Source organism: Chaetodon auriga, chromosome 12 (genome assembly GCF_051107435.1).
Source record: "Chaetodon auriga isolate fChaAug3 chromosome 12, fChaAug3.hap1, whole genome shotgun sequence".
Classification (NCBI taxonomy): domain Eukaryota; kingdom Metazoa; phylum Chordata; class Actinopteri; order Chaetodontiformes; family Chaetodontidae; genus Chaetodon; species Chaetodon auriga.
Window position 1 is genome coordinate 24,169,240 of NC_135085.1, and position 21,563 is coordinate 24,190,802.

Below are 21,563 nucleotides of genomic sequence, written 5' to 3' on the forward strand. Positions count from 1 at the left end.
TAATGCTGCTATCTTGGCCAGGTCTCCCTTGAAATTTAGATTTTGTGGTCTTATAGCACTTAGCTGAAAACATAAAGGTTCAATCATTAAAAAAATGTATCAGTAATCAATCATCTGACTGTCTTCGAACATCTGTCCTTGCAACTGGTTCAGTTTAGCTTTTCGGGCTTTTTACATCCCATAAACTAGGCACACTGGCCTGTCTTTTTCTTCAACCGAAAAAATGATAAATTATCTATTTGTCTTGGGAAAGGTGACTTTTCCCGTCAGTCAACATGAAGCATGTCAGTGAACGCAGCATGCACGGCCTTCTATTTTATGTTGTTTTCTTTTAAAAAGAGAGAGAGAGAGAGAGAGAGAGAGAGAGAGAGAGAGAGAGAGATCAAAGGTTCAGAATGTTCAGTTTTTTTTTAAATTCAGTTCCAGCATCTTGTCTTTTATCACTATGACATCAGTGTGACATCACTGATTGATGCCTTTGATGTGTGATGAATATAACCACCTCAATGAACATGAGACACATTCACAGAACACTTAACCCACTTTGTTTTTGATTGCACAGTATAAAGTAGTTTGTAGTAGTAGTAGTCTACAATCACACAGAGAACGTATTTACCTTTGGAGTTCGGCAAATAATCACAGCGTCATGTTAACACTGGGTTTTGCTCTGGGCTTTTTAGTCACTTACGGTACCAGAAGGCTCTTTGATTCCTACTTCAGCAAAAAAGAGGAACCTTCAGATGACGCCAACACAGAACCTCCTGTTACCGTCTTCATCCAAGAAGAGGGCGCTGGAGGTGTGGACACCAACAGAAGACCTCCTACTCCCGTCACACGGGATCTGCATGCTTCACCGCGCACCACAGCACGAGAGGTCGACAATAATCTCTGCAACAACATTTGCAGATTTTCAAATGGCTTTAATAATTGCTGGATGAACGCAACGGTACAATCTGTTGTACATCTGGCACTTGTGCGAGAAAAATTAGAGCATCGATCCTCAGATGCGTTGTTAGAATTATCAACGGCACCAGCATTTGCGAGGCTCTTTCTAACAGCCCTCAGAAACCCTGGGACGGCTTTCCGTTTCAAACCAATCTATGAGGCGTTGAGCGAATTAATTCTGGTCCTACCAGGACTGGTTCCTTGTGGATTTTATGATTCCGTTGATTTATTAAACCATTTATTGTTCTGGTTACAAAACTGCGGGGTGCAAACGACGATGACGACAACGGAAATGAGCTGGTGTGAACGATGTAGAATCACCTCATCTAGCACCTCAGTCATGGGCACAACTTGTTTTTTACTAGAACAAGGTGAAGACATTCACTCTCTCCTCATGGCTGTTTTCAGTCCAAGTGTTGGAAAGTGTAAGACATGTGGATCCACCGTAGTGACACACCAGGTCTGGAATAGCCCAGACATTTTGAGCCTTTGTTTGCCTCGCCTTCTGGGAGTGGACGATAGAGCATATGTGGCTCCTTCTGACTATGTTGAGGTTGCTGTGGACAAAGACAGAATGCAGCTCTACAAACTGTCCTCTGTCATTTGTCACAAAAATCACCACATTTGGTCATATTTGTTTTTCGATGATGTTACCATCAAAGCAGACGATTGGAAGATAACTGTGGAACCTATGCGCTACCCAGATGACATATATGTCACAGGGTTAATCTATCTCCATGAAAAGGTGGACATCTTCGCCTAAGCGTCGTCTAAATATTCACAAAGACCAAAACAAAACATGGACAGAAGTTCACGCCAGAGAAGGCTGAAAGGACTCGTCTCTACCGCCACTTTAAAAGGCTCCATCCACTCCAGCAGCTGTAGGAACCACAGATCCTGCAGCTTTGGCAGCTTTCAGTTAGGTCTGTCCTGCTCTTACATGAGGTTTACTCCGGGGGCTCCAGTTAGCCCAAAATAAGTACATATTACAATTATTATTAATTCGTAATATTTATAAAATAAATAAATAAATAAATAAATAAATAGAAATCATGAAAAGAGAATTTTTCTGTAGAAATGAATGTATTTAATGTATGTTTGCTGTGATGAAATAAGAACTGAATCAACTGACAAACACTGAATGTCGAATTTCCAAAATAAATCAGACAGACTTGATAAAAACCTTTGAAAAACACAAGCAGAATCAATGGTTTTAGCAAATATTGAGGGTTAAAATTTTCCTTATCTGTTTTCTCTGATGAACATCCAGCAGCAGAATTTCTTGGCTTTTTGTCTCCACCAGTTCAGTTTTCTTTTGTTTCCATTTCATTAATTTTCATATTATTTCTCATTTTGAGAGGCCGGGTCATAAGCTGTGTGACAAACCATCTGGAGGATCAGTTTGTATTATTTCATCCTGATTTCTATATTGACAGATCACAAATATATTCGATTGTTGTTGATGGTCCATGCCTGTTAGCTCTGGCCTCAGGAACAATCTGTAGGTTTGAGTCAGAGGATCTCAGCGACGTAGCAGGCACATGCGTCTTAACCATGTTGGACAGTTCAGACCTTTCAGTTGTTGGCTAAAGGTTAAAATCAGTTGTTCGTTGTTGCCGTTTGAACATTTAAGGGTTTTAAAACAACACATTTTCACATATCTGATTGTACTAAAATGAGTGAAACAGAACTGTTGGTGAGTGTATATTTTTCACTTTGGACCGAGTCAGGCTAGCTCTTTTCCCATGTTTGCAGTCTTTATGCTAAGCTAGGCTAACCACAGACCACAGACATCAGACTGCTCATCTCAATCCCAAAATATTTCATTTCTTTAAAAGAACGAGTTGCTTAAAATCAACTTTCACTAATATCTTACATCCTCAGTGCGTTCAGAAGTGTCCTTCTGCAAGCTAATGCAAATGACTGCAGATCATGCAGTGAATGTGGACCATTTCTAACTCTCACAGCTCAGAAAACACTGAAGAGAGCGAAGGCCAAGAGGAAAAGCAGAGATAAATCACAAAGCAGCTGCTGATTACTGTGGAAACGAAAACCAGGAATTAAAACACAGAGCTGTCAGCGTGGATTTAAGGATCAAAACAGAAAAATCCACTTTTAAAACAAGAACTAATGAGGCCAAGGTGTGCAGCAGATTGTCTTGACACGACCCGTGTGATTATTGTTATTATCCTCGTTAACTTTGTGCTTTGGAGCAGTGAAAATCTCTTTTTAAATTAAACTTTACAATGTAAAGGTTCAACAGACATCGTCGCAGTCAGAACTGTGCTGGCGGCAGCTCAGACCTCAGCTCTACACGGAAAATTCATATTTAGATATTAGACATTAGAATAAGAGTATTTCACCTGCAACAGGAATGATTACTGATGATCCATGGGTTCAATGGACCTTGTGCAAATAGTAACCGTCGTCTCAGCATCAACTGAAGCAGCGTTGTGTTTTTAAAGTGTGCGAAACCTGAAAGGTTCAGTTCAGCGTCTCCATCGAGGTGATTTTATGCACAATTTCAAATATTGCTTCCGAAAACTTCGATGTCACAGAAGAGCTTTTTACGCTTGCTTGAGGAGGTTTTTGGCTTTTTCGAAAAAAAAAAAAAAAAAAGTTCAGAATAAGTTCTGACGTAAAACTCACATGACTGATCACCTGTGTCTGCTACAAAACCCGAAGAAGAGGAATCTGTTTCCGCTGTCGTTATGTCGTTCATAATCTTCGTCTGCGGACAGCGTGAAACATGGCCGATATGAGCTGACATGAAAGAACACTTTTCATTTTTCTTCAGGTGGCGAAGGCGACAGACAGACAATAGTGTTTCTTTTGCCTCATAAAAGCTGTAAACTCGAGACTTCTGTCCTCTAAACATGAAAATGTGACACCGCTGCACGAATCACCTCCTGGATCCACTAATGACTATCACTGCCTGTACCAGCCCTCTGAAGTCAGATATAATAAACAGATGTTTAGAAGTTTGGAAGGACACTTGTGGTGAAGATGAAATGTGCTGCTGCTCTTCCCTCAGATGAAAGGCTCTTTCTGATCTAACACGCTTCTTCTTGCATAATTATCTCAGCACTGAATCGGCTCCATGTTTTCTAAATAAGACCAACTGTCGCTCTTATTATAAAATCCAATTAGTTTGGGTCTGAACTCAGAGTTAACCAGACTTGCCCTGCACATCCTCCACCTGTGAAATGCACATGTTTCATACCGTGCACGTACTCTTATCTCTCCACATGTTGAATGCACAGCCGGTGGTCTTTAGCTCTGAAGTGAAACAATCTCGTTCTGTTATTCTTTTTATCTGCCACGACTCCAGACCGAAGCCTAAAGGCACACTTGCATTTGCTGTGTGTTCCTGCAGTGTTAACGAGCCTGACTCCCCCCCCCCCCCCCCACTGTGTTAATTAAAGCTCAATGACATGAAGTAGAGCAAAATAATAACATGGCTCAAATTCTCTGCGGGGGAAAAAGTGCTGTGGAGAGCAGTTTTCTCACAGAGTTGTTTCACTGAAGCGGTCAAGCGATGAGGCTTTTAGGACTTCATCTGATTCGTGGCCACCGTGATCATTTCAACACAGAACAGTTCACGTTTAGCGAGTCGGCGGGAGTCAAAGCACCAACCTCACCGGGTCACGGCCGTTCTCTCACCCGGCAGCGTACATGGCGGTGAGACAAAGGCAGGAATGAACCTGGAAACTGGGTTTTTTAAAGCAGAAGAAACCCTCAAAGTGCCATCTGGTGATGAAGATGATGTGATCAATCAATCAAGACACAGTAGATCAAGTTCAGACCAACAGAGTCCAACGTTGGGTTCAAGTTGTCTTTCACACGTCAAACCATGTCAGTAGTTATGGTCCACCAGTTGTGGTCTGGATCAGTACAGGAAAAGTCTGCATGAGACAATGTATTATTGACTTTAACATGATTTAGCATTATTTAGCATTTAGGTGAAACTCATAAAAATGTCACCTTTGAGCCAAAGATTATGTTTACCTCCACAATGTGACTGAGTTGTGGATTCACACTCGTTTCATAAACTCGTTAATAATAATCTCATGCCTGTGTGAAACATGATCCCTCACTGGCTTCCCACTGCTGAACAGGTGCTGGACTGAACTCCATCGTGTTATGTATTAAATCTGGGATGCTGAGCAGAAAAGAAAGTTTTCCTGCAGAGCATGCATTCAAACATCTGATGCACCGAAGAAAAGGGTCTGCGCTTGAGGAAGGTTAATGGAATACTGTCACAGAGTTCATAGAAAAGAAGCCTGTTTGTTTAACTAACTGCATGAAATTGAATTGGGGCCACGCTGAAAAGGGCGCAGTGCTCAGTCAGCCATAACTTTATGGAGAATAAAGAATAAAAAGACCAGAGGAGGAGGATTTCCCTCCAGATGTGTGCTGCTGTGCATTTGGTGCGTCGTTGCTCGAAGATGGCGGTCCGGCCTCTCGTGTGTTCCTGAGTGTTTCCGGGGAAGTGCACAGAGAAAGGACGGATCACTTAGTGGGCAGAGTTCTCCTCATGCACTGATGACTTTGGATTTATTTCGGAGCCATTTTTACCCCAAAGACATCTGCTCTCTCGCTCTTTCTCCTCTTTTGTCCTCTCTTGCCCCCTCTGTTATTTCCTCTCTTTCCCCACTTCCTGTTTCCATTTCCTCCACGCTTCCACTCTCCCTTTTCAAACCACCTTCTTCTTTCTTTTCCTCATCTTTCAATCTCTTAGCACATATTTCGGCCTCTTTTTCTTGGGTGTACCCTCTTCTTCCTCCTCCGAACAGCGCTGGTTTTTCTGCTCTGTGAAGTCGCCTGAGCGTGGAGTCAACTGTAAGGAGGTGGAAGGTCAGCGAATCTTCACCCAGACAGCAGATCAGGACAAACGATCAGTTAGAGAGCCAGAGAGGAGGCTCACAGGAGGAGAAAATGCAAAGAAAGGACTGAAAGAAAGAAGGAAAGTAAGGAAAAAGGGAGGAAATAAAGTAGGGAACAAGAAAGGGAGAAGGACAGAAGGAAGAGAAGAAGTATGATAGAAGAGAAAGAACAGGAAAAGAAGGAAGAAGGGATAAAAGGAAGGAAGAAAATAAGTAATGATCGTGAGATATTTTATGATCTGACCTCATTTTAAAAAACGTGAATCTCATCTCGGGAATTTCATTTGTTTGTATTTCCTGTATACCTGTGGAATGTTCCAAACAGGTGTTTTTGGAGCGTTCCGCGACTTTCAGAATAAGCAGATGTTTAGAAAAATCAATGAAGCTGATGAGGAAAAACATTAAACGTGTTGAGTTTGTGCTGCTACAGGATTAGCAAACGATCACACTGTGTTTTATGTATGTGTTATTCAGCGTCCTGACCTCTTTTGGAATCAGACTTGCATAAAAAAGGGCTTGAAGGGTTAAAGCAGGGTGGTGAGAGCAGGTGGCGGCAGACTGGAGGTGTAATGGAGAAATCACCCGCCATCCCGCGTCGGCTGCGATGCAGTGTTGTTGTTTGGAGGGCGAAGATGAGATTTCTACATTTCCCTGCTGCTGTGAAGGCGCGAGAGGAGATGCTGATGATTGGCTCTCGCTCCTCAAAGTCAGAAGTTTGATCTGTGCGGCTGTCAGCTCGTATCTGTCAGCATCCTGACAACATCACAACCCTTCACTTCTGCACCTCGCTCTGGGTAACGAAGTCATCATCTAAACGCCTAAAGTGTGCAGCTCTCACCCAGTTTGGACTATCTAAGATTTCAAACAGCATCAGAGGCAAAAGAGAAACAAAACCAAAGAAAAAAGAGAGAGAGGCGCTGAATTCACGCTGGTTTGTTGAGCTCCTCACCTCCTCTGGCTGTGTGGTTTTTGCAGCAGGTTGACACTAATAGCTTTGTTTTTATGGCAGTTTCTTGTTCTTCCTCACGGTCCGATGCCGCGGTCGCTGGGTTTCTTCAGCAGGGACGTTGGAGACGAGGCTGCGTTTGTCCAAACACACTGTCTCCACTCATCTGTCCCTAAAAAGCCTTGTTGACTGTTCAGTTTGCCATCAGCACTTTTGCACCCATTAAGGCTCATGCTGAAGAGCTGGAGAGCTATTTTGGGAGGCCGTTTGTTTGTCTTGTTTCTGGAGGGTGAGTGGACGTTTTGTGTCCGTTCACGGCCACTCCTCCCCTGTGTGCATGCCTCCTGTGCACTTTAGGACGCTAATGTTCAGAAAGCTCGCAGTGCTTCGTTAGATTTTAATGAGCTATATTTAATTCTTGTATATGAGCTTTTCTGCCAAAATGTCCGAGATGATATTCATCCGTGGTGACTTTACTTACCTTTCTCTGGTTGTGTTGAGACACTGGCAGCAGCAGGTTGAGGTCCAGGAGCGATGATGGTCTGCTTTAATAAAGAAAAGGACAGCAGTGATTTGAAACATGATCTAAGCACAGTCAGGACTCAGGACGCAACCCGAGTCTGCAGCTAAAGTCCTGCACTGACCACCAAAAAGCTGTGATTACTGGGCGACAAACATCATGCAAACACTCGTAAATTCAGAGCAGCTCATTGTCTCCAGTCCTCAGTCATCAGGGATAAATATCAAAAAATCTGTCCTCCTCCACCTCAGATCTTCATCATTATCATCAGATGTAGGCTTTTCTTCATCTGACGCTCATGCAGCGTCCAAAAATGGACAAATGACAAACTGAAATTAGAGACCGTCTTAAAAGTGACCTCATGAATAGGAGCGGTCAGGTGACTGGATTTCTTAAAATAGCTGTTTAATTGCTGGAAACGTGAACATCAGATCTGCATTAGTGGAGACTCCAGGTGAAACGATTCACCTCATATCACAGCTTGCTGTGTTTTCAGACAAAGCCAGGCTAGCTGTTTCTACCTTTGTCCAGTCTTTATGCTAAGCTAAGCTAACCCGCTGCTGGCTGTAGCTTCACATGTTATATATTTCACACAATGTCAAACTAGTGTTTTAAGTTTTTCTAATGAAAAATGAGAATGTGCTAAAGAAAAAACCTGAACTTTATTTTCACCTGGGTCTCCGTTACGAACTCTTTTTAAAGAAAATGCATCTAATCTGACACAATAAGCTGCGTTGAGCCTTTGTTTCGACTCAGTTGAGGCTCTTTTTGTGTGTTTTTTGAGAGTTGAAATTGCAGCAGAAAACAATTTAACACAGAAAATAAGGCAGACAGGTCTTGACATGACAAATGCTTTCCTTCGATTTTTTGTTTTATTTTGCTTTTTGTTTTTTGCTTTGGACATTTGTTCTAAATGATTCGTATATCCAAATATCTGACATACAGTTTTACATACTGCATATGACTACAGTGTATTCTGGGGACTTTAAATGCAAGTCATGGCATCATGTGGAAGAAGTTTATCTTTTTCATTCAAGCTGGTGCAGTTGTTCATGAGGAGATGGAGAAAACGTTGGAAAAGGTCAGCTCCCTCATTATAAAGACTCCTGCTGCACACTGAAAAGAAATGGCCCAAATTTTCTCCACATTTTATTTCTTTTCTGTCAGCAATTAACCGATGGAACAGAAAAAAACGTGGAGAGGTTTTAAAAATAGTCAGAATAAGAAGAAAATCTGCGGTGGTGGTGTTTGTGGTGCGTCCACCTCCACTGCCTCTCTGACACCTGAAGCGAGGACAGAACGAGCTAACGCTGCTTCTGCCTTTATAATGAGCAAATAGAGCACAGCGTGTCTTCAATGCATGCCTTACACACACACACACACACGCACACACACACACACAGGTGTATGTATAAAGGTACACAGTTGTTTAAGGTTGAGGTGAAGAGCAGCGAAAGGAAATGAAAATGCTGTTTAACCATCATCAGGTCGGCTTTGATTCTTTTCCAGACCACCTGATCCGGTCTGAACGGAGCCTGACCAATCACTTCGTCTGCTCCGGAGAGGAAAGTCTCTTCTGTGCTAAAACATACTCATGAAGCCATGTTTGGTTTTGACAGAGTCGGGATGCAAAGGAGCATGGTACAGCACTGGATGCTGGGAGCACGCTGAGATTGGACAGATCGTCACCATCCCGTGTCCACGAGTCCTCAAGACTGTGTTTGGCAGAAACGGTGAGTAATTTATTCATTCATTAGGAAAGTGAGTTCAACCATGAGGGTATGAAACAGCCGGTAACACGCAGGGACGTCACACAGCAGCTCAAGATCTGCGTTTAAAACAACCAGAGAATAAGAAATGGAACAGGTGAGTTTCAGCTGTCCTGATGTCAACGGCGAGCTCGGGATGGGATTATGTGACATCCCATAATACCATACACCCATATCTCGAGCTGCAACAATTGCAATACGTTAGATGTAACTAATAAATGAATGGTTTGAGTATTTTTTAAAGAAAAAATAAAGTCAAAATTCTCGGATTCCAGCTTCTGAAATGTGGATATTTTCTAGTTTCTTCACTCCTCTCTCACTGTTAACTGAATATCTTTGTGTTGTGGACATTAGAGGACGCCGTCCTGCGACCTTTTTCACCACTTTCTGATATTCTATAACCCGAACAGGAAAATCAAATATTTGCTTTATGTCACAGCCTTTGAGAAAAAACCCCAAATGTGCTCCTGTAATTCTGAATCCTCTGACCTGCAGGTTATATTCTGCTGATAATTGTATTAATCGTGTTGACATTGGGTTATTGTAACTCATGTAAACATACTTCAATATTCAATATTCCTTTATTAGTCCCACGAGGGGAAATTCCAAATTACAGCAGCATCAGTAAAGCAAGTAATATAACAAGTGCATGCAAAGTAAAAACAGCAGTATGTAGAAAGAGTGGGCATTTTAAATAAAAGATAAAAAGAGAGGCGGAGGCTTTCCTGTCTGCATCGATAAGTCACAGCATTTAACACAAAGGGCCAAAGACGCTGAAGGAAGCTGAACTACCACCATGAACTCATCGGATGTCTTTATTCTGTTGGAAAGTGCTGAGAAAACAATCCGTTAATTAGGCTTTTATCCAAAGGGAAACGACCAACATTTGACTCAACTTACTGTATCTTTTCTAAAACAACACACAGCATTTTAAAGTCACCTCCAACTCTTTGTTTTACTCCGATTTTTGCTGAAATCAGCAGTTTATTCTCCTCATTAATATCAGCTGCCATTAAATGTGAGTTGGATTATCATTTCCACTCTGAACCAGCAGTCAAGCCTGCAGCTCCGTGCAACAAATCTTCATATCTGAATGACAAACGGGTGGTTTGATGGTGCCGTCCAGCAGCCTGATGCTTCTCTGGTTAAGCTCAGGAACGAGCTGTTCCTGAAGTTTAGGGAAGGATCGACCAACGCTGACGCTCAGACAGGAGCTCTTCTGGTTTGTTACAAACTGTTTGGCTCTTTGACAAAAAGTTCAGGCCTCTGGACATAACAGCTGAAGGGAAGCCACGACTCCCAGCGTGCATCCTGTAACATCCAGCCACTGAGCATAGAAGCGGCTGTGTTTGCCAATAATGAAGTGTTTTATCTGGTTTCTCACCTTTTATCCTCAATGTAAACAAAAAAAGCTCTAAATCAGTTACGGCTTTGCTTCACAGCAGCAGTTCGGTGGGTGTTTCTGGTGTTAAAGCCGCCCACCAAACACAGATAACGACGATTTCTCTGAAAGCTGAAATAGTTACGCCCTTTAATGCTGTTTAATTACCAAAGACACTTGTGTGCTATGTTCAGGAACATTTGCTGCTCGAACCTCTGGAATACGTAATAAAGCTTCAGGTTTCTAAATGAAGTTTGGTCGGAGCTGCTCCGTGTTTTGCGTCTCTGCTGTTTGTGGGACTTTGCGCAGCAGCGCTGATGGCAGCGTTAGTGTCAGCGCTCGTTCACTGACTTCATATAAATCACCGTTACCCATTAAAATGTTCTCTCAGCTTCAGCTGTGTTTACCCTGCTGTGACGCTGTGAAGAGGGTAGTGAGGCAGAAGTGTGGTGACGTTACTTCCAGTCAGTGAGCGAGAGGCGTGCCTGCTTTTTACAGTGCATGCTGGGAATTTCCCAGGGACGTGAACTCTGAGTGCACTGCTGCGATTCTGGCTTTGGGGCACCCAGAAAATGCCCCTCGGGAGCTCGCTGCCCCTCGACGTGGCGCTCGTGTGAAACACTCTGAGTGATACTGAGCTCCACTTCACCGCGCAGGCTTTGGAGTAATACTACAAGCTCCTGCAGTACTTTATCAAAGCCTGCAGTGTGCTGTGTGACAGGGTCAGAATACGTGAAGTCCCAAAAATGTGTCTGTTTTGTGTCTTGTCACCTCTTTACTCCACTTTTCCTCCTGCATCAAATACAGGCCGCTGGAAATGCAGCGTGTTTCTCCAGCAGCGTTTCTGTATTTGTATTTTTGATTTGCATCATGTTTGCACTGTTGTGTTTGTTCTGGATCTTCACCTGTTTATGAATTGGCATCTGAAGCTGCAGCACGTTTCTCTTAATGTAAAATGTTTTGCAGTTCGTTTGGCCTTCCCAGCCACCGTAGGTTTCAAACCAGCACCGGCTTTTCGTGACTCAGACACATTAATTTTGGCATGAAGTTTGTCTTGTTTGCATACAGTCAGTTACTGACATCTTTCTGACTGCTGTGATGTCTGATGTTATTTTTATTTTAGAATTATTTTAGGAATAGGGAAACGGAGAAACTGTCAAGCTCTTGAGGAATAAAAAATGTGCCTTTATTCTCTGACATCACTGGTTTATAAGTGACGTGAAGCGTGGAGATCATTTGCTGTGCGCTGCATCTCTTCTTCTCTCACAGGGAACATCAGCAGGAACTGCACGGCAGCGGGATGGTCGGACATTTTCCCAAACATCACCAGCGCGTGCGGGTCGGACACCAGCCAGGACAAGGTACAGGAAACATGTCGCTGCTAAATGTCAGCAGTGTTTCACCTGAACGCCTCATTCTCAACATTACGTGGATCATTATTGGCCTGTAGTCGACGAAGCCTGCGGGGTTCGATGTTAATTAACACGTGTTAGTGGTGAAGGACTGCATCTTAAAAAGGTCAATGTCCAACAATACTGTCACACACGATTAGCAATTTAGTGTGTGTGTGTGTGAGAGAGAGAGAGAGAGAGAGAGAAAGCAGCTTGATGTTATAAAGCGTTTTCATTTTACGTTTCCCAGAATGCCCTTTTTATAGCAGGCCTGTAGCCTGGCAGGACATTTTCAGATCTGAACCTCCAGAGAGACGTTTAATCAGGCTGGCTGTTCGAGCTGAGCTTCGGTTTTAACGCCCTTTTTAATTTGCTTTTAGTTGTAATGCCTTTGTAAATGAGCTCCAAGCTCCACAGCCCCGGGTAGACGTGGCTCTGTTATCAGGAGCATCAGTTCAAGTTCTGCAAAAGCTTATTGTTTTTTGACAAAATCTGCCAGCCAGCACCTCGAAAACTCACCAATCAACACGCTGCATCATCTTGAAACCCTCTGCATTTGGTTTTTATGGGGACAAAAAAGCTGAGGTTTGGAGGCCGAGAAACATCAATGGGAAGTTTTTCTAGACATTTAGGTAACGTACCATTTCAAAGATGATGCAGAATGAGCAGCAGCTTTAAACGACGCAGTGAAAAATAATCATATGCTGCTGAAACAAACAGTCTAGTTATGGACGTCAAACAGCTAAAAATCTTTTCCAAATTCAGTCCGAACCTCACCTGGATGTGTCTGACGTCATGAAATCAGAAGGTATTCTGAGGCCACGATGATGGTGATGATGATGAAGATCAAACTGTGCGAGCTTGCCTTGCTGTGTGCAGTTCGTCGGGCGTGCTGCGATTCCTCGTCCTCACAGACAGTTCGGGGAAGCAGAGGAAAGTTTTTGGTTGACTGTTTGTTGGCCTCGTTCGGCCTCGGCGGTGATAATTGCCGCTGCTGTCCTCTTTCACTGCTGAGGGTCGGTTCGGGTCACGACGGGTCTTATTCTCAATCATCCATTGTGCTTGTTAAATGAACTGTCTCTTCCACTTTCTTTAGCTCTCCTTCTCTTTCTGTCTCTCTTCTTCATTTGCTTTTTCTTCCTCCTGTCGCCCAGCTTGAGCAGGTCTTCCTCTCAAAGCGATTCAGCCAAAACACCCTGAACAATATTCCACGTCTGTCAGATCAAAGTGGACAAACATCGATAGCTGTGAGAAAGGATTCAAAGGCACAAGAATCATCAAATCTGCCAAAATATGAACAAGCTTAAGCTTTTATCATTCAGACAAGAGCAAACCTTCTTGGGGTAAATTCACAGCTTTCCCTCCTGAAGCCGCGACGCAGCGGTCGGTCGGCACTGTGACGACTTCTGTAAAGTCAATTATTGACCTGAAATCAAAGGAGCTTCATGCTTTTAAGGAATATAAACGTCCCCTTTCGTTTTACGCTCTTCGCTCAAAGTTAAAAAGAGGCAAAATGCCAACTTTCATCTGGGAGCGGCAGACAAGGTGTTTTTGAACTGTCTGTAATGAAGTCTTGAACACGAGACTGAAAAATTCACTTCGTTTGTAGGTTTATGCAAAAGCACATGAAAAAAAAACAGAATCGGACAGAAGAATTAACAGAAATACAAATGCGTTACGCTGAAGAAAGAGGAGTCAAAATGCAGCAAACCGAGCAGGGAGAAGAGACAAAGGGCGAGCTTTGATGACACAAAGCTGAATCCAGCAAAGGAAGCAGAGCAAGCAGGTTCAGACAAATCCAAGAACACACAAAACTGACCTCAGAACAAACTGGGACGACACGAGGAACACGGGAAGGAAAGAACAAGACGCAGGCGACCTGAAAGAGGGAGAACACACCAACGAGTTAGCCAATGAAACGCAGGTGACACACAGGAGGCAGGCAGGACAGGAAGGAAAGCAAAGAGCACGATGTGTGACGAGAGTGACGCTAAACTAAACAAAACCCCAAAAACACCTTGTTCCCGTTGAGGCACACGCTCAGCTCTGAAGCCACATCACAGTTTTTGCTTGCTTGTTTCAACACACCCTGCAGACGAGGCCTCTGTCGCCGTCCGCCTCTCGTTGCATCTTTGTGAAGCTGCAGCCTGTGCAAAGCCACCGCTCGGACAAAGCGTTTGATTCGAAACCCAAAAAAGTGGAGAGCGCGTGGAGAGAGAAACGTCCTTTGGCTTTTCACACGTTAAGCTGCTGAAGCGGGAAAGTTCCTCTGTGATCGCAGTTTAACGCCTGTTTGTACAGGCAGGATTTTGTGACATCACAACTAGTGTGGATCCAATCGTGATCCAGTAAAAATATTCCCAAATTAGCCCAACGTTGTGAACACCAACACTCCCTCAGTGCTGAGCTCCCAGTCCGTCAGTCAGTTGGTGTTAATAGCACAGCTAGCTGCACAGCTAACCGAGCTAACATAGCTAATGGCCATTATTACACTGATACGCTGCCCTCCATTTGTTTGGAGTATCATTTTATACCTTTAATACCTTCAATCTCTCTCTCTGCACGTGTTTCCATCCAATTGCTGAGCAAATCTGAATCAAATTTGTCAGAAAAAAAGAAGAAGAAAATACAAATTGCGTTTCAACTGGTTTGGAGCAAATAATCTCAGCTATGCAATACGAACATTTGCCAGAAGTTGGCAGTATAGATGTTACGCAAGGCTGTAATAAACAGAAGAAGAAGAAGTAAAGGTTTCAAACATGAAGTGAAACCACTGTGGCAACAGCTGATCAGTCATGTGACTCATTACCTGAGAACTTAGAGGTGTTTCCATCTCCCATTAACTCCATTAAGTCTTTATCGCAAACCACCTCAAACAGGCGAAAACCTGCTGTTTCCATCAACCACTTCAATACTTCAAAATACACTGGAGGAAACACAGCCGGTGACTCAGGATGTCTGAAGGGTGAAGAGGGCTGAGACACACACACACACACACACACACACACACACACACGCACGCACACACACACACACACACACACACACACACACACAGGAATGGGCCTGTGCATTTAAACTGAATGTAAATTTGACGTCACACATGTTTAAGCTTCCCGTCAAACAAACCAGCTTTGATTTTCTCACAAAAAGAACTTGAGAGGAAATCAAATATAAAACACCTTTTTCTGTGGAAGCAAGATAACACACACACACACACACACAGACACACACACACACACACACACACACACACACACACACACACACACACACACAGAGGGCATTTATTGGCAGATTTCAATCTCTGTGTTTCTGTGTCCGACAGGAAATGATCTGTTTTTTCGGCTCTTCATGCCAGGAAGTTTTCACAACAACAAAACACTTTCTGTCCTTTCATCCTGCAACACTTACATCGTAACGAGCCTCAGATCTGACGCAAACCTTCGTTCAAAGCACAAAAGCCTCATTGCATCACGTTTATGCAGAAACACACGAGACACATATTTGATGAACCCTCTGGAAGGAAAGTTCCAGAACGAGAGCAGATGTCGTCCAGGCCTGCTTTGTTGAAACGTTTCCGTCCTCTGAATTCTGCCTCACGTCTCAGCTCGTGGTATTTTTGTTCAAAATATTTCAACCTTTTTCCGATTTTACTCTTTTGCATTTTGACATTTGCCTTTTTTTTTGAGTGGACATTTGATGCCTGCTCTTTATTGGACGTTTAACTGTACAGACATTCATATTGTCTGAAATATTATCTCTCTTTATTCCAGTAAAATAAAAAAAAAATGACCAATAGCTTCCCCTTTTATTCTCCCTTTCTTCTTTTTTAGATTTTACCTATCGTTAAAGAACCAGTGTGCAGGATTTAGTGGCATCTAGTGGTGATTTTGCAGATTGCAACCAGCTGAACACCCTCCCTTTCTGTGTAGGAGAGCCGACAGAAGCCACGAAACTCATGGAAAACGTGCAAAGCTCTCTCAATAGTCAGTGTTTGGTTTGTCCGTTCTGGGCTACTGTAGAAAAACTTTATTGATCCCTGCAAATCCCTGCAATGTTTTTAAAAAATACTATAAAGACAACATAGCCACTATAATAATGATAATAATAATAATAATAATAATAGTAGTAGTAGTAGTGGTAGTATAAATGTGTAAATGTAAGGGTTTTTGAGAGTTTTAGAGATAATTTTAAGAGTAACTATTAAAAAAATGCACAATATGGTGGAAATAATGCTAATAATAGTAATACAAGAGTTCTCGGAGACGCACAGTTCAATAAATATCTCGTAAAAATAAAGTTCATTCATATTCAATTCATAATTAAAGAGAAATGGAACCATTAAAATCATGGAAGAAAGGTGCCGTTTGTAGACGTTTTTCAAGATCATTCTCGAGTACCAGCGCCATAATTTGTGTTTTGTATGGAAATATATCAAAATAAATGCGTAAAGATGCTTCACCAACTGAATTTATGTCATTTATCATCAGTTCACGCAGATCTCTGTGAATGAGAGTCAGTGAAGGCCCTGATGTGTGCTGCAGCGTCGCTCTTCGTTTGCACATTTCTGTGTCCTCACAGGGAAGATGTGAAATTAAAGGGTTTTTTGGCTCTTTGCTGTTGTGTAACTGCAGCTTCCTCCTGTTGGCTCGTTTGGCTCGTTTCGGGTCACGAAAGGCAGCGCTGAATTGCCCATTGTGCCGTCCTCTCTTTCTGTGTTACTACCTCCTCTCAGCTCACTTCAGCTCAGATCGCTGAGCTGTGAGCTTTGCTGGCAGTGAGTTCAGCAAATTCTGTCAGATGTGCAGCTGCAAATGAACAATTACAAAAGCTTTAGTCGTGATAAAATGCTCCAATAAGTCCAGTGAGATATTTCATTTTTGAACACTTCCTTTCCTGCTTTTATCTCCATTTTAATCCCTTTCTTTCTGTGACATCTCTTCCTTTTAACCCTTTCAGAATTATCAGATGCTGACAGCAGAAACACATAGAGACACCAGCGATGAGGGTGTGGTTTCCAGCGTAATGTTCTCTGAGCAGGTGGTGTTAGGGTGTGGGTGCAGTGGGGAAGAATCTTTGTTTCGAGGTGACGTGGGAGGACGGAGCAGAGTTTTGAGTGTAATACACCTGCTGATCCACTAGAGGGCAGAGAGTCAGTGTCAAGGTTTACCTCACACTGTCAGCAGGGGGCGATGAGGGGTGTGGGGTTTCGGGTGGAGCGGTGGGTCACACTCCACACATGTGAAACCAGCCGTCAGCACTGATCGTTGTAGTCAGTGCTGATGATCTCTTCCTAATCCTAACTGTGACCGTCACCTGAAATGTTTCTCAGGAAGCTTTATGTTGAAACCGTCTAACCGGATGTTACGTATATTATGGCTAACTTGACAAAAGGACGTGGGATAGCGGGTTGATTTGTCCCGCCACATGTCTCTGTCCAAAGTCCAAACTAATCCATATCAAACCCAAGCAGCAGTAAAATTCTTCCTGTCATTGCTAACATGCTAATTTCTTTTTTTGCATTAGCTGATTAGCACTAAACACATATTAGGTCAGGGATGACTGAAGCGATTACAGCTCATCCTCAGGGGGACATGAACGGACCTCAGTGTGGACCACAGCTGTTAGCCTGCTGCTAACGCTCTGAGCATAAAGATCAAGGTAAAGATCAGCGGAATGAACAGTAACCTGCTCCTCTCTGTGTCTGCAGCTGGTCTTCTACGTGGTCGTGCAGACGTTGTACACTCTGGGTCACAGTCTGTCTCTGATCGCCCTCACCACGGGGAGCGCCATCCTCTGTCTGTTCCGGTAAGACCAAATATTACAGTGACGTTTCACCATTTCACCATTTTGCACGTTCAGTGTCGACATTTTTGCGACTTTCATGTGAACAAAAATGTAATTCAGTCGTCATTTCGTTCCCTCTGAAGTCGTATGTAAACATAATTTGTAGGAGACTCGACAGGAAATGAAGTTTAATTTGGTTTTAAATGAACAAGCTGGCAATTTCCCAGCTTTATCATTGTCAACAGCCGTGTGTGTGTGTGTGTGTGTGTGACAGCCTCTCAGTTTACCCATTAATTGGTTTTAGTTTTATTCATTTTGTTCATTTAAATTATGTTGATTGGATGTTTTTTGGTTTTATTTACTTTGCTGGGGGGATTGGTTTTAAGAAGCCACTGGAGCTTTGACCACAGCAGTAAATCTGCATAAACCACACGTCTGTGAAAACTTTTTTAAAGCCTGATTAGATCACGACTTTAAGCGACTGCGTAGGAGAAGCTCACCCTTTCAAGGTTTTTTCTTCTTCTTTTGATGACATCGGTGGTTTACATTATCAGGGTTCGTGTGTTTGATGACGGGTAATCCTCTTATATTCAGTTCAAAGCTCCTCCACACCGCGAGTATCATAACTATTCAGTCATTATCCACGTCCATATGCTGCTTCCTGTTGTTCTTACCCCAGAATAAAACCTCATTATATTTCTGCCGTAATGTGGACGTGCAGCAGTTACACACTGTGGGTTTCTGATCGCCGGTTGGAGTTTAGTTTAACTCACTAAAATGAGTCCACAGATTTGTCTCAGCCTCTGATTTACTGACAGCCCGTCCGGGGTGTCAGGACAACTTTATGAGCAGACCAATTAAATGAAAGCTTAACAGATATGTCACATATCTGATCAGACTGATGTGTTATTGTAGAAGTAGTAGTATTATGGGGAATTTTAGGATATTCGTGTGTCCGCATGACACTAATAATACTAAATAATGCACCTTTTATTGCACAATTCGTCCATTATAGAAGCTTGAAGTGAAGGAAGAAGGAGGGAAGATGACAACACCTGAAACTTAATCTGTAAAATTAAGATGACAAATAGAATTAACAGCAAAACATCAAACTAAATTCGAGTAATTAATCATTTTAGAATATTAAAAGAGATAGAAACCAGCTGCTGAATTACATAGATCGATGACCACACCTTCCTCCACGTGTGGACTTTCTTGCTCTTTATACTACATCACCTGACCCCCCCCCCCCCCCCCCCCCCACGTGCTCCTGTCATAATCACTACAACCACCAGAGGTCGCCGTCTCACAGTAAACACAAACATGGCCTACGCGGCGTTTTTTGGTGAGGACGGACTGACTGTGTCTCGGTTTGTTGGATGATGGCTGGATTGTGTTGTTTAGCTAAGAAGAGCCCTGCACGCCTCTTCGTGACCTACTTCTCTCAATATAAGGAGACTGTTGGAAGGATTGTTTGTCAAGGAAAAACTCTTTTAACCACTGCTGTGTGCGGCCTCGCTTCCCGGCTGGTCGTTCATGACGTCCATCCATTTTTAAGACGAATGAGGGTGTTTATTCATCAGAGCACAGACTGACCTGAAAGTACCATTTGTATCCATCATACACTAAATGAATATGACACCAGTATTCCTGATTTGATTTGCTTTACATGTGTCTGAAGGTATTCTTACTCACTGCCTGTGCACATGTCCCAGTTTTGGTAGGAGGTTATTAATAAGATCTCAAACACCACATTCATAAATATTCCATTAGAAGTATTTTTATTGAACGTATGTGCCCGCTGGCTCCTGTTTGGAGAGCAGAACAGTCCACAGTCACAGTGCAGGTATCGTCTGTGGATGCTGAAGCAAAGCCGCTTCTCGCTCTGAGCTGGAAAAAAGTGATAAGCCAAATATTTATGTCTGAGTTAAAAATACAGCACATTGTTTGGGACTGGAAAGAATACCACGAACTGTCAGAGGGAAACTCGTCTCTGCCGCCCGAGTTTCACTGAAGAGGAGTATTTTTTATCATGTTTACATGTAAATGTGATGGAATCCCATATAAGATTGTACTTTTTTTGTACTCTTTGTGCTATATTTGTCACCTTCAAGTATACTTAAGTGTACTCAAGTAGTCTTTGAGTTCCACTTGAGTAATACTTGAGTATACTTGTACTTGCTAAACAACTTTTTACAAACTTTAAGTGTACTGAAGTACACCAGAGAAAATCAGGATTCATGAGCGTTCAAAACACACCTGCAGTACAATTATTATCACCAACAGGCTGGAAATACACTTAAATACACTTCAAAAGAAGTGAAAGTTAAGGTAAAGTTAAGGTACACTTTAATTAAGCATGCTGATAGTATACTACAAAGGACTTGAAAATACGTAGTTTTCATCAGTACATTTCATTACTATATGTAATTTATTACAGATTTAAAAATACGCTTCAGCACAATACTTACAATAAAGTATACTTTTATAAGTACTTTGAAAAACCACTTTAAGTACTGTGCATTTAAGTAGAACTTTGTGACATCTATTTAGAAGTACACTTTTAAAAGTACATACTTTAAATTAAGCACAAAAAGACAAGGTGTACTACACTTAAATTATAATACACTGAAATACACTGAAAGAACACACTGAAGTATTCTCCTGTCAGACCTGGGAAGGCGTGTGTAGAAAACTGCATGATGGTTGTTGCTGTTCAGACGTTATTTATCTCACAAAGCTCGTTTCCCATCATCTGCGCAGGAAGCTCCACTGCACCAGGAACTACATCCACCTCAACCTCTTCTTCTCCTTCATCCTGAGGGCCGTGGCCGTGCTGGTGAAAGACAACATCATCTTCAACCAAACGTCGCAGTGCTCCAACCAGCCGTCACTGGTGAGGCCGCCGCCGCTGAGCGTGAGCTGGGATGACTCTGTCCACAACGAACCGAGCCAAACCTTTTTTTTTTTTTTTTGGATATTTTGATGAATAAAAGTTTTGAATGTCAGTTGCTGTTAGTGTAACTGCAGTGAATCCAGGCTTCCATCAAGCCATCGAATGTTTAACGGGGCAGAAGATGAAAGTTCACACGAACGAGAGCCGTGTGCTGTGACGCAGCTGCTTTTTACAGAGGCAGCAAACTTTTATTCACCCAGGGTTTCTCTGTGGTGCTGAGAGCAGAATGCTTCCATATATTAGTACTCAGATGGTTCGGGGTCATGATCATCTGTTCAGAACAGCTCATCAACTTTGCCTTTAAGCTGCAAACAACAATATCCCATTTTAGACAGAGCAACGTGGCTGCAGCCAATCAGACTGAGAGCGTTCGTTAGCGAGCTCGATGTCCGCAGGCTCATACTCTTTATCAGATATACCTACCTACCTAATGCTGTTACACTGCATTCATTTTAGCTAGGTGTACCTAATAAACTGGCAACTGAGGGCAGACGGGGAGATTTTAATTTGGGAAGATCATATTTTTCATTTTCTTACACAGCAGTGACAAGTTCGAATAAGAAGTGTGATGTCTTGTCACCTCTCTGCTGTCACAGTCGAATAGAGGCATGAAAACATCCCCGAAAAAATAATCTGAAAAAGAAATACACGAGACGAAGATGAAGTTCTCCATTTTTCATACGCACAACAATCACATCGAAGCGCTCGTCGTTCTCAGGCTCTGTTCAGCGGCGCTCATACAGAATGCACAAAAGGAAATATTTAACTCTGTGTCCTCTGCTCGCTTTCATTTCTTCTCACGTTCGAGTGGAAAATCCCTGCGATTATTAAAGCGATGCTGTCAGGGCGCTCTGACCTTTATTCTCCCATCTACTCGCTGCTTGTAAGGTTGTGATCTACAAATTAAGCGTATCCTCCAGGTGAACTCGCTAAAGGCGGGAATTTATACCCTCGTGTCCGAATAATTAGCATAATTGCC

The 21,563-nt window shown here is 42.7% G+C and overlaps 1 protein-coding gene across 1 annotated transcript in view; it reads left to right on the forward strand.

The window, feature by feature from the left end:
* LOC143329871 (vasoactive intestinal polypeptide receptor 2-like) overlaps nt 1-21,563 on the forward strand; it is a 51,438-nt gene that overhangs the window by 19,688 nt on the left and 10,187 nt on the right. The window contains exons 3-6 of the mRNA XM_076745994.1: nt 8,917-9,030; nt 11,717-11,808; nt 17,552-17,649; nt 20,392-20,524. Of these exons, the coding sequence (XP_076602109.1) occupies nt 8,917-9,030; nt 11,717-11,808; nt 17,552-17,649; nt 20,392-20,524 (437 nt within the window). The remainder of the gene's footprint in view (nt 1-8,916; nt 9,031-11,716; nt 11,809-17,551; nt 17,650-20,391; nt 20,525-21,563) is intronic.